The sequence below is a fragment of the Aquila chrysaetos genome, chromosome 2 (assembly GCF_900496995.4).
Source record: "Aquila chrysaetos chrysaetos chromosome 2, bAquChr1.4, whole genome shotgun sequence".
Lineage (NCBI taxonomy): Eukaryota > Metazoa > Chordata > Aves > Accipitriformes > Accipitridae > Aquila > Aquila chrysaetos.
The window spans coordinates 60,584,012-60,597,432 of NC_044005.1; the positions used below are offsets into that span (position 1 = coordinate 60,584,012).

The window sequence follows — 13,421 nt, forward strand, 5'->3', positions numbered from 1 at the left end:
GCAAACATGCATGTATTTTTAAACATATTTTTGTTTATGGGGGCGGGCCAGTAGTGGTACAAATTACACAATAATTTATTTTGCCATAGGAACTTAAGAAACAATGCAGGTGAAATAACTGGTTCTTGAAAATGAAAGTGTTTTTCTTTCAATTCCAAACAGATACGATGATTATGACTATGGTGAAATTAATCAGTTGTTGGACCGCAGCTTTAAAGTTTATATCAAGACTGTGGTTTGCACTCCTGAAAAGACCACAAAAAGAATGTATGATAGCTTCTGGAGGCAGTTTGAACACTCTGAGAAGGTACAGTTTGCATGTGTGCTGAGGGACATGGGCATTAGATCTGTTTGCCATGCTAACAGCCACAGCTACCCAGCTAGTATTTAAGCTTTAGCTGATGTTACTGGGCTTCTGCTCACATTCAGTAAATTCATTAGGAGGTGTAGTACTCCCCAGGCTGAAATAATTTTTCGTTTCCTACTGCATGTTTGCTAGCTAACAGCTGACACCGACTGTGCAAGCTCTGAACTGTATGGGGAGGTTAGACACGTAAACGGCGCAGCTTCACCTCGACTGCAGCCTTCTCCTCCGCTGTCAGTTGGTACTGCCTGTGTCCCAGAGAGGCAGGGAAGTGATGCGAGATCCATCCCTTGGCCTCAGCCCCAGAGCAGCTTGGTTGCTGGCCCAGGGTCTTTGCAGTCCTGTGGTCATTTTTGGTGTGAATGGCCCCAAAGCAGTTATTTTGTGTTAAAGCTTAAAGTCCTGCTGCTGGGTTATAGTCTGAATTGCACCTCCCAGTAATATTTCTTGCTGTTAACTCTCAGATGTCTACTCCATCAAGTTCATGTCCTCCAGTTTTTCTTTGGAAAAATATTTCTAGGCCTCCCTTAAAATGAATGCTGATATAGTACTGAAACATAAATGTGCCTTAATCAGTGTTCATATCATCAGAGGCTCCATTTCTTGCTAAACTCCTTGTGAAAATAGTTTAGAGATACGCAGTTGTAATAGGGGTACTATAACTACAATGATTTAAGGTGGTTCAAGTAAAATACTACATATGTTTGTTTTGGTTAGACTAACTGATAGAGACAAGCTTTTGAAGCACACAAATCCTTCTTTGAAGCCCAAAACTTTTGCATCTCCATAGCCATCAAAATCCAATGATTGTACACGTACGTGTCACTGAACGCAATCACTATCCATCCTCATGGAAATCACGTGAATGAAACCACACGCAGCCATTACGTCCCAGAACAAACTCACAGCCAACCTGCTGTCAGTGAGAGAATACTTTTCACCCCCTCCCCCACATGGTTTCTGATCTCACCCTCAAAGAAATACAGTAAAGGTGTTGAGGAGGTGAGCTGGGGAATGAAAATTCTTACCTCCGGTAGCTACTGAACACCTCTGTCTCAATAACGATACTAGTTTTATGGCACGTTACAATTTTTCTTGTGCTTCACCTCAGCTAACCACTCCATGTTGTTCAGGTGATAATTACCCGTGTGTTTCTCTCTCTGTCCCACAGGGGCAAACGACCTTATCACCTCTTCCTTTGCTAACAACCCCCTCTGCTCCACAGGTACCAACCACCCTTTTGCCTTTAAATAATTGCTTAACTTAAGCTAAATTTGAACAATTATTTTGAAGCTGCGCATAGTCTGCTGCTGAAGAAGGGCTTGCGTGCTTGAAAGCTTATCTGTTTTTTCCTGCTAAACCAGCTGGTCTACTAAAGGATGACTACCTCTTCCTCTGAACCTGGCCCTGCTTAAGTGTACCTGTGACCCGTTGCTGCACTGTGCTGCAATACTATGTGCAGGGTTTGTTCAGTCTTTCCTCCCTCAGCAAGCTTTACAGATAGAACTAATTATCTGGGTAGCTGAAACGCGAAGTGCTCCCCCACTGCTATTGCAACCACAGCCCCACAGACTTCCTTTCACTCGAGTATGTCATTGTGAGCACACCGTTAAAAGTGTAACTTCTTTTCTTTCCTGAAGGTCCATGTAAATTTGCTTCTGGTAGAAGCTCGGATGCAAGCCGAACTACTTTATGCTCTGAGAGCTATTACTCGCTATATGACCTGATGTCTCTGGCTGCCTGTCGACGTTGGAATGTTCTGCAGCTGCAGTATGGCAGAGGAAGATACGAAGCCTCAGGACCAACGGTAGCTATAAGTTAAGATGCCCATTGTGCCATAACTCCTTTAGTTTCAGCTATTTCCGTGTTTGGAATATCACTGCTGCCCCTCGGCAGTGAACGCTTGGCAGTTGAAAAGACAGGGTTGTGCAGAAGTGCTGCCTGCTCATGGTATTTTGGCTTTAGACAGCACGGGACACTCTATGAACTTGTGGCAATATAGCAAATGATAGATATATAGATCTTGTGTTAAGGCAAATACTACGGGAGTTGGAGCGTGACAAGAAGTGGGACTTGATGACATTTGCTTTCCCTACAAGAATAATTTTAGAAAATCTTGATGCTGCTATTTGTGCTGGTGGAGTGAACAGACACAGGCTGTTCCAGTTAAGCTAAAAGTGAAAGTGAGCACTGCTATTGTCTGAGCCTTTATTGTGTGTGGTTTCAAAAAAGCCTTGTTATTTAGATTTCTTTTTTAATCAGAACTAAACCTCCTCTGCCCACACTGATAATTTGAAAAATAGCAGTCAATTTTCTCAAATAGTTTAGCCTTAAAATGCTACAGGACATTTGTTCAGCATTATTCGGTGAGCTCCAAAAGTGCAATGGCCTTCCTATGGAAAGAAGGGGACTTGTCTCAAGTCCTCAGAGCTTTTGAGAGATCTAACTACGTGAAGTGTTGAGTAGCTTCTTGTCCTGTTTTTCAAGGATGAACCAAGGAGGAGCTAGGACAAGGTGTGGGAATGTTGTTCTAGACTGCCAAACAGTCCTACTGTATTACATGCCCAACGCTGGTCTTACTGATTTTTGCAGTTGCTTAAATAACTAGGCTAAAAACCATCTATTTTTAGTAAATCAAAACATGATTAAAATGCTGATGTTTAATATACAGTGGTTTTGGAGAACACATGAATACTTTTGTATGAGTGTGAATTGCTTTTTAAATTTGTCAGTATTATTGGTATTTTTTAAATAAAGGTAACAACTTTTTCTCGTGGTGTGTTTGTGTGGTTTAACTTTATGCTTCTGTCCTTACTGGTTTACTTACTGATTCAAAGACCATTTTAAAAAGTTTGAAACAGTAACTGAGCAAACATACTTAAAATGACAAACTGTGAATTTTTCAACTGAGTCTAAAATGATGGGAGAAAACAAAGTTTAAAAAGTAGATTTAGATCTTCACTAAAACTATAGTAGGAACACCACTTGTATACTCCTGACGTTTTCATCCTTCCCACAGTCCTCATGTTCAGGTATACTCTGTCATATAGGGGTTTCTCTTTCCTCACAGGTAACAGGAGTGATATGATCAGAGATTCCAACTGGATGTTTATATAATCACTTATTTTCAATAACTAGCTCTGAATACTGTTTTAAGAGTTAAAACTGATTTTAAATCTTCCAGATCAGGCTGCTAATTTTCACGGGCTAGTGCCAAAAGGATATCTGGTCTCAGAAGGATGGTCAGGTCTGTGCCATCAGACTGAGGAGTTTATGGCAAGAAGTAACAGGCGCCGGGAGGGGGATTTGCTACAGGGGAGTGACAAACTCTTTTGGACACACTCCTACAGCTGGCTGTAACAGGGGTTATAGTGCACTCAAGCATAGAAACTCCTACCTGTCTATAGGAAGGTGTAGGAGCATTATTTGTAAGGCAGGAAAGAAATACTGCCCACAGATAGAATTAAATTAAGATTTCTGTCCCCTGGCCTGGTTCCCAGCTCAGACTGGTTTGTCTTACTACAGAACATTCTGAGAACAGTTTTAAGTTTACAGTGCAAGAAGTTAAAATATCTAAAAAGATCTAGGGGAGAAAGATTAATAAACTGACAAAAATTGTGACTAACAGGAAGCATCTGCTGTTTCCTCTTAACTAAAAATACAGGATTTTTAATGTTCCAAAAACAGAGCAAAACTTCCCTGTCTAAGGGCATATCATAAAGCTAAGCTATGCCGCCTAGGGACACAGAAGAAAGTGTCCTTCCAGTCTGTAAATGGAGTTTCTGCAGCACCTGATGCTCCTGCTGCTTTTGGGGGGGGGGGGGGGGGTCAAAGGAAGACATGAAATTTTCCAAGAAGCCTAAATTGGCCCTTCCCATCCTACACTTTCCAGACACATGCAGGTACCTGTAGGCACTCTCTCCCTTTTCAAGCAGTAAACGCTGCAGTGTGTGTGTATGTGCGTGTGTGTGTCAGAGGCTTCATACAGTCACATTTTCAAACAGAGCACTAACAACAACATACAGACAATCCGAACTATGCACCAAGCTACTTACTTACTTTGGAGAAAGGGCCAGAAAATGTTTGGGGATTTTCCATTAAAAATGCTGAGGCAGTTGTGGTCCTAAGTAGAAGAGAACAAGCAAGGCTGTTAAGCACAGTGGCAACCAAAGACAGTGGGGTTGTTTGTTAGTCTTTAAAAACAGGAAAACAGTTAAGTCAGCAGATGGTCCATGAAAGTGGTGATGGTTGCACAGAGCAGCAGCTCTGTGTGATGCCAGGGCATGAGCTGCCCTCCTCTGCTGCTGCAGGGCTGTAAGCCCTGACAGCTCCCCAGTAGCTCCTGCAGAGCCGCAGCCTGTGGCTGCAAAGTAGTACTGGCAGCTCACCCCAAAAGGACGCATCAGCAGGGGATCCTGTCCAAAGGGCCACGCAACGCATGGAAGGAGATGGTGTGCACCAGCATGGGTGAAGGGAACTAATGGTTGGCTGCTGCATGGGCTCAGGCAGGACACTATTAAAAAAAAAAAAGAACAAACCACACAGGATTTTCTTTTTGAGTCTGTGCTTTGAGGATCATGGCAGAACCATCTGCCCTGTGAGCAGCAATTAAATTAACAAACAAACGGCCCTCCCCAGCAACCCTTGTCTTTCCGTCTTTGTACATTCAGCTCAAAACTTTGTGCACGTGTGTGCGTGCACACCCCCCACCCCAGATAGATAGATAGATAAAAAAGAGCAGCGTGACACAGGCCAAGCATTTGGTCGCTAAACAGGAATGGGCACCTGAAGTCACAAGGGTGCTGCTTCGTTGTTGAGGTTTGTGGCAAAGACACCCAAATGGTAGAAGATGCTGTAAGAATACATCAGAAATTCAGCATTTTGGGGCTCGTTCGTGTTACCCACAAGTTTCTTTTCAGAGAAAGACATGGGCCCATGCAGCTCCATGGGAGCAGCTGCTGGGTTTTTCTGTTAGGTGCTCCAAGGTCTCCACTGCTCTCTCTGCCCTACCCAGCACGTCTCTCTTCCTGAAGCAGTCGCAGGCCAAACTCTGAACACGAGGCCAGAGCTTACACACAGCAGCTGCCCCAGCTTTGCTCTCCACTGTGGGATACCCAAATTTGCCCCATGCTACAGAACACGCTACACAGCACTCCCGGCCCTTGTTTACAGTTTGATTGGTAACGACTGACACAACTAGCGTTTTCTTAGAACAAATCTTAACTGCGTACATAACCACCTTGAGCTGAGCAAAGCATCACTTTCAGGCTGCCTTCTGACAGATACTCGGCGCTTGTCAGTTCTGATCAGACATGCTGACAGGACCTGGCCACAAGGCCTTTTCCACTGCATCCCCACCCTGCGTTACACAGCCTGGTGTTCGCCTGCCTTTTGCCTTGATGCGAATGCCAAGAAGAAATGCCTCTAGCTCCCTTCCCCACTGGGGAGTGCTTACCCGTCAGCCTTTCTTTAATGGCCCCAGAAAGCACAACCATTCTTTTTTCCAAGAAACAAATGGGGCATTGAAGCCATTTATCCTCCCCCTCAACTTCAGCTGAAATCAAAATGGCAAAAGAAGGAACGATAACTGAGATCTTTTTGAGCTCAGCAGAATGTTGTTGGAGCCAAACCATACCCAACTGTGGAGCAGTTCTCTCCTGCAGATTGCAGCGATGGAGGCTGCCACACATGCTCCCAAAGCGATTCACTGCGGGGCTGATCCTTGCTGGTCACAAGAAATACCCAAGCTGCTGCGACAAAAGGAACTTTGCAAGTTTCATTACCTTCACTGAAGTTTCTTCCTCACCACTCCCAAAACCTGGACCATGAAATCTCCCCCCTCCCCAGCCCCATCAACAGTAAAGAAGTCCCCAAGAATGCAAAAGCAGAGACCTAAACCAGGAAAAACATTTCCCTGCCCTTCTACTACTGCTCTGCTTCCCAGCCTTCCCACTTCATCTCCTCACCTGGAAGCAGAGGTCCAGGCACTGCCAAAGGTACAGCAGTGCCACTGAGGGAGCTCTGAATTGCTGCCTCAGAAAAACAAATTCCTCCAGCCTCTCTGCAGGGATTGCCAGGCTGGAGACTTGCTCTCCTGGTGCACGCAGCACCGCACGAGGCTGCTGACCCTTAGGATCAGAGCCAGGAGCCTGGCAGCCCCTGCACGGCTTTTTATTCTTAGTAATCCGAAGTCAGAAAAGAGACAAATGGGTCAGGTCTGTAAAGCTTTCCGTAGCCAGTTGGGCTGTTAATGCTTGAGGCCAGTGATGCACCTGCTGAGCTGATCCATGGGCTACAAGCAGGGACTTCTACACACTGAAAGGATGAAAACTGAGCAATAAACAAGCCAGCAGCAGTCAGAAGGAATGTGAACGATGTAGAGCCTTTTTTTGCCCCATGGATGGAGACACGAGCCCAGGGGAGATGGCTGGCCAAGACGGTCTGAGAAATACAGGCACGCAGGTGGCTCCTGGGAATGTGGGAACAACTGAAAGAAGAACACACCAGACTAGCTAAAAGCTTCTCTTACATCAGAAATATGGGTGTTTTGCCTTAAGATGTGAAGTCTCAATTCAGAAAAGCCTCTTCCCAGCACAGTTGGACCTATATCCCCCAAGCACCAACACCGGAGCTGGGACTACCTGATACTGTGTGGCTAGGGTAAAAAAGGGGGATCTCCAAAGGAAAGGGGAGCAACTCCCCCCCCGCCCCGCCCATTGACAGCATTCAATCTGAAGCATGAAGCTTACAATGTAATACAGCAGAATGCCCCAATAGCATTTACTCTGTTGCAGAATTTAATACAAAGTAAAAGCATGTCCAAGTCTGTAGGTAAGATACGGCTCCTGTCAAGTAACATTCTTTCACAGTGCACAGCATTTTTGGTGCCACAGAGGTCCAGGTTACTCAGTGGTAATTTACCTTTTAAAAATTAAAAGTTCAGCAAATAGTTTTGTTTCATTTTCCCAGCCAAGAAACTACGCAATTAACAGACAAGTCACACTGAACAGCTGATCAGCTCAAATATATTTTAAAAAGTAGTTACACATGCAAAAATTCCATGCAAGCTTCTCAAAAGACAGTATCCAGTATATAAATGCCAGGCTTTACTAACTGTTTTAAAATGAAATTGCCATGCTCTCCAACATGCTTACCAATGGCAATGTGCAGGCATATTAGAAATATAAAGCTGTACAATCTACACCACAAAAGAACCCCAAACGACTGATTAAAATGGAGTAATAGTCACAGTTGGAAGAAAGTGATGGCTTTGAATTCTATCAAGAAGTTTTTCCGCCACAGGTTTGAACTCTCTTTCCCAATATAGTTTCTGGTAGTCCCTTAAATCTCTGTCGAGGCTGTAATCCAATGCTACTTCTTCATCTGTCAGCAAGGAAAATATTGTCATCAGTTCTGAATAAAAATATACCCAACTATGTACTTTATGACCGCAGCACATACAACTTATCAATTGTGTATGTTGATGGCTTAAAAACAACCCTATGTTTAAGACAAACTAAGCATCACAGAGAGATTTAATTGAAAATAAAGGATGTTAAGGTCAGTAAAACAGTAAAAAGGGTACTGCAGGTTCTTTTATTCTCACACCTCACAGGTGTAGCTAAACTGTGTCTCCAAGATCAAGCATTTACTGTGACTGTCAGCCTGGAAACTACTTGGGTTTAACATTTTCCACAGCAATTTTGTTAATGTAAGTAATCAATTCATCTAACTACAACGATGTTTTTCCTGCCACAAATTGCTCTGCTAATTTGGTTCATTGCTCTGCTAATCTGGTTCATGAAGACCCTTTCAAACTATATCTACTATCATACTTAAAGAACTTGAACCACACTAGTTACTGTATTACTGATGCCCTCCCTTCCTCACAAACTTCATAAATAAAATAATAGGACACTCTTAATAGGGACAAGCAATGTTAGGAATGAAAGGAAGTCATCACTCGTTATTCCCCCTCCATTTTGCCTGGCATTGGATGTGGCAAAGAAACAAACCCTTACAGAAAAAAAGATATCAGTCTGCAACCAGAAGCATGCTCCTGAATCAGGAATCTACAAACACAACTGATAAGGCTGAACAAATGTTTTCACACAGTTTAGCATAAGGATATTTGACAGCCTTTAGGCCTTGAACAGACCTAAAATGAAGATACAACCCTGCACCGAATGGGCAGTGTGACTTATCTTTGTCCTAGACTATGAAAGAGCAGCAGATTCACAATCTTAAATAAACAAACTTGTAAGGGAGCTACTGCACATTCACAGCAGGTAAAAGACAACTTGGAGCTGAAGAGAAACTTCAGTTACCCACATTTTGAGTCAAACTTTGTGTAGAAAAGAGATGCTCAAACAGCAACTAGTCCCATTTAAAAGAATGCCAAGGTGCCTATGCAGAGCACATGGCCTGAGCTGCAACAGCTCTAAAGGAAGAGACAACATGGAGATGGGCTCCATTTCATAGAAAGTTACCAGTAACTGCAAACAATACTTGACTTCTATTCCACTACAGTGTTTCTAAATTACCAAAATTAAAGAGATGCTGATTGTGAGGTAGATTCCAAAAGGGGTCCTGCATAAAGAAAAGATGCCATTTAGAGGCTTTCTGTAATAAAATAAAGAGAAAAAAAACCCTTCTTTCAAGAAAGAAGACATGTCATATCTCTGCAGGAAGAAACCCTGTAATCAGAGATAAAATCCAGCCTCAGATCTATATTTGATGGTATCATAGGATAATTTAGGTTGGACAGGGCTGGAGCAGAGCCACCGTAGATCAGGTTGCTCTGGTCCACGTACTGTTGAGTACTGAACATCTCTGAGGATGGAGATTCCACAGCCTTTCTGGGCAGCCTGTTGCAGTGCTCAACCCCTGCCATGGTGGAAACTTCTTTTCCTAATACTTAATTGGAATTTTTCTTATTGCAACTTGTGCCCGTTAGCTCTTGTCCTATCAATGGCACAGTAGCCCAACATATCTAAAATGAATCTCAGCAGCAGAGAAGTGAGAGACCCCGAAGAGGAAGATAAGGGACTATGTTTTTTGTTTTCAGGGAGAATCGCTTTGCCTACTCCTGAAATGATTCTTTTACCCAAATTAACTACCTTCTAACGCAGAGCAAGAGACATTTCTCCCTTTTATTAGACAGCTGTACTGCCTAGAAGTTGATTGAATGCTTATGGAATCATTGAGGTCGGGAATTCCAGCCTACAAGAACAAGGGTCAGAAGCAGTTCAAAAGCTGAAGTGTTGAACCAAAACAGTGAATTTCCCAAAGCAGAATGTGAGTAACCGTGGGGATCAGCGAGGATCAGCGTCCCACATGCAAGCTGTGCATCCTCAGATCACTTAATTTTCCCACGATTCTCCTCAAAACTAGCAAAACTGGGTACTGGCCAAACAGCATATGAACTGGCTGCAAGCCCAGGAACAAGACAAGCACACTGGGTCTGCATGCTATGGGGGAAGCTGAAAACTGGAGTACAGACTCTAGTCTGCAAGGGCTACCCATCCCTGTAACTCCAGCAAGACAGGGGCCAGGAGCCCTGGAAGCTACTGTCATGCCATGTAAGAGTTCACATGTACTGAGATTCCAAATAACATCCTCGAATTGCTAGTGGAGGTAAAGGTGAGTGGAAGAAAAGTCTGGAAAAAGAGAAGGAGAAAGGAGATTTCACTGAATGACCAAACAAGAACATTCTCGAGAGAGAGGCTCATCTCCACTGCTGCTCCTGAGGGACCGGAGCAAGGCAAAGCTGCTGCCAGGGGCCTGGAAACACCAGCCTCCAGAAGCTCTGAGCCAATAAAGTGACATGAAACTCAAGAGCAGCTGAAAGAAGGCAAACGACGGTGCCATTGGAAAGCAGTGCCATTGCTTCTCAGGCTGCTGAGATCAGGCAGGGAAAGGAAAAACAAATGGTGCCTTTTGTGCAGCCTTTCTCGGGCCCAACATCTTTTCAGGCTATTTCCACTCCCTTTTGGCTCCCTCATATCTTTTGTCATCTTGTGCCAGGTAGGGGAAAGAAAACTAAAGGGGAGGAGGCCAAGCACAGCAGGTGAAGTGAGGTGTCTGCTGTGCCATGCTCCACTTTTTCCGCTTCCTGAGGGCATGCTGATGCCTAAGTACAGTCCACTGACTGTCAGCAGTTGCCTCCTGCTTCCTGAATGACAGAATCAGAGCAATGACAGTTCAAGGCTGTTACTGGATACCATGGGAGGAGGAAGATGTAGGACAATATTAACCAGCTGCTATTACTAAAATTTGTTGGCTCTTAACACACAGATCCAATGAATAAGATGCACTTTTTCTACAGCTACTCTTCTGACTGTAGTGTGAAGAAAGGCTAGCCTTCTGATTGAATTCTGACCTATTTTTAATTAATTGTCATTACAGTTGCATTACAATTGCGATTCTAACTGCAATTGCAATTGTACATGAAATAGCTGTACTAGTTAAGGAGAGTTCCAGTCACTACCCAGCCTGGACTCTGCAGTCAAATTAATTGCCGGAATAAGCAGTGTTAAATGCAGAGTAAAAAATAAGTAAGGATTTTCCAAATCAAAGATATATATTCATTGCTGCATGCCAGAAAATTCAAGCACGATTGTGGCTGTAAAATTTGCAATTCTGTTGCAGAATGTTAAAAAGTCCACTAATGATCTTGAAACACTGAGTATTTTCAGATAAATAGATGGAATTACTGCTCTCAATAAGATATGCTCTGTCATAGTAAGGAATGTAATGCAAGGAATGATTACAACAATGAATAGAAGTAATTCTGCTGTAACTGGAAAAAAATCCTCACAAATCCACCCACTTTTCTGATTGTCTAAAAACAAAAGAGACCACGGGGATCTCACTTTCTGTCTGGGTCTGACTAACATGCGGCCTTCTGCACAGCAAGCATGTATCTTTAGTAAATTTCCAATTAAAACCAAATCAAAATTAGTTAAGGTTTGCTTCAATTTCATTTACATTTTAAAGATTTTTTTTTAAAAGATAATTGCAAATGACCTACCCAAAGTAAAACCATAACCAAAGCAGTGCTCATAAAATAAAGGAGGAAAATTACATATAGTGACTATAGGATTATTACATAGCAATTAAAGTCTGTAAAATTTGAAGCAAACGTAAATGTGCAGATGAAAAGATCCAGCTGGGTAAGCAAATCAGGGTCTTAACATTCACTTGTAGGCACCTTCCAGCCTGTATTTAGGGAGGAGCACACCCTCCCTAGCTTTAGGGAGCAGATGAGAAATTGTCAGGATGTCCTTGCCCAGAAGGAGATCACGATTAGAAAAGAAGGGCAGCCAAGGGACTCTTGTCACAAGCAGCAAGCTCAGCTCATAGCACCACACAGCCCTCCGGCTCGGGGGAAAAGCCATATTCCCCAGACTGCCCGGTGTGTGCTGTGCAGCAACCAGGTGCATCACAGCTGAGCCCCTGCTTCTGTCAATACCTGCAATGACCTCTGAGCCCAAAAGGGCCCACATCCAGTGAAAAGCATGTTTTGCACTGAAGGTCTGCAGGATAGTTGGCTCAAGCAGGCAAAAAGGCAGCTGGTGAAAAGCATTAGCGGCATGCTAACTAGACAAACTAGAGTGGAGAGTGACAGCAGCCAATTCCACCTTGGCAATCTGTAAGGTCTGAGGAAATGTGCTGAATGGCAATAGACCAGTGTGTTGCTGGATAGTCTACACCGGCCAACCACTTAAAGCTGCATGACAGACTTCCCAACCAAACTAATACTGCTTTGATTTTGTTCCTTCTATTTCTTTCATTAAAGAGACCAAGATTATCAATCTCACCTAAGAGTGATGTGAGCAGCACCAGCAACGTGTCAGTATCTTCTCCAAAGCATGAGGCCGCACTCGTGATGTTTTCACTGTAGTTCCACAGGGTTTTGCATATCAAACAAGCCAGCTGCCAGTCTGCTGGCCCAAAGTCTTGTAAACAGTCAACTAACCTGTCAGTATCAAACAAAAACAGTGTTTTGCTCCATGTAGTTTTCTCCTGAGCCCTTCAAAATCTGGCAGTCTAGAAATGTATGCAGACTCCATGAAAGTTTGCAGGAAAATTCTATGTTAATAAACTTAAGATGCTACTTTCTTCCTCAGTAACTTCCCCCTTTTCATTTAGTCTAGTTCCCTAAGGATGTGAGCATGCCTTTTGTCTACACATATGCGTATGCCTGCCTGCATCTGTCCATCCCCTGTAACTTTTTAACCCAACTGACCAATTTCAATCACATCACAAATGTAACCACCTCAAAGTCACTAAAATTCCACGAAATTTCATGACAATCTGTGACTGTTCCAAATCTGTGGCTACCACTGGAGGAGAGATTGCAATGTGAGCCAAACCTTATCAGGCACCAAGAATTCATCTGGAAAAGATGGTGTGAATGCAGGAAAAAGCTTCAGTCAGAATATCCATCTTATTACACATCAGAGGATCTGATCAGAAGACAAATCCAAAGGAATTCGCTACTTCCATGACTCACAGAATTACCTTTTACATTCAGTGAAGTCTGACTATTTTTCAGATCTCGCCCCTTCTTCTATTTCCTCAGCCCGCACTCCCAATGGACTCCTCTCAGAAATGCCAGTTTTATTGAGGACCATTAGGTTCTTGACCTTTCTCCCAATCTCACTTCCTTGCAGATACCAAATGCAGGCTAGATGATAAGCAGGACTCTGAAATTAAGCCATAACTTTTCTGCCTGCACCAGCTAATGTACAGTAGCTATCCAGAGTTCCCATTACCAAACAGCAGTGTTCACAAGTCCTGGGGCAGCAGAAGTAAATGTTTTTCACTTGCTGTCCCTAATGACCTCTAATAGTAATCCTTCACTGCTGTTCTCTTCCCCAACCCTAGGACCCCCTCTTTCCCTCACTTCTCTACTTCACTGTGAGATTTATAACCTGGTGATTAGTAAAGGGGACACAGGATAACTATCACATTCAGGTATGGCTGAAAATAGCAGTAATTGAAAAGCAACCAAAAACAGTTTTTCTTTTTCTCTCCTCTCTGGATGCAATCA

At 43.3% G+C, this 13,421-nt stretch overlaps 2 protein-coding genes across 12 annotated transcripts in view; one reads left to right on the forward strand and one right to left on the reverse strand.

Moving 5' to 3' along the window:
• SESN1 (sestrin 1) overlaps positions 1-3,133 on the forward strand; it is an 84,407-nt gene extending 81,274 nt beyond the window's left edge. For 6 of the 7 annotated variants that reach the window (XM_030033689.2, XM_030033706.2, XM_030033716.2 and 3 more), the window contains 3 exons: positions 163-307; positions 1,536-1,589; positions 2,005-3,133. In XM_030033689.2, the coding sequence (XP_029889549.1) occupies positions 163-307; positions 1,536-1,589; positions 2,005-2,091 (286 nt within the window). In that variant the 3' untranslated portion in view covers positions 2,092-3,133. The remainder of the gene's footprint in view (positions 1-162; positions 308-1,535; positions 1,590-2,004) is intronic. The other variant, XM_030033699.2, reaches the window with a different exon arrangement.
• A 4,240-nt stretch (positions 3,134-7,373) lies between these two features.
• The window catches only part of ARMC2 (armadillo repeat containing 2), a 66,870-nt gene continuing 60,822 nt past the window's right edge, over positions 7,374-13,421 (reverse strand). For all 5 annotated transcript variants that reach the window (XM_030033658.2, XM_030033639.2, XM_030033648.2 and 2 more), the window contains 2 exons: positions 12,187-12,344; positions 7,374-7,747 (listed from right to left, as the gene is read on the reverse strand). In XM_030033658.2, the coding sequence (XP_029889518.1) occupies positions 7,593-7,747; positions 12,187-12,344 (313 nt within the window). In that variant the 3' untranslated portion in view covers positions 7,374-7,592. The remainder of the gene's footprint in view (positions 7,748-12,186; positions 12,345-13,421) is intronic.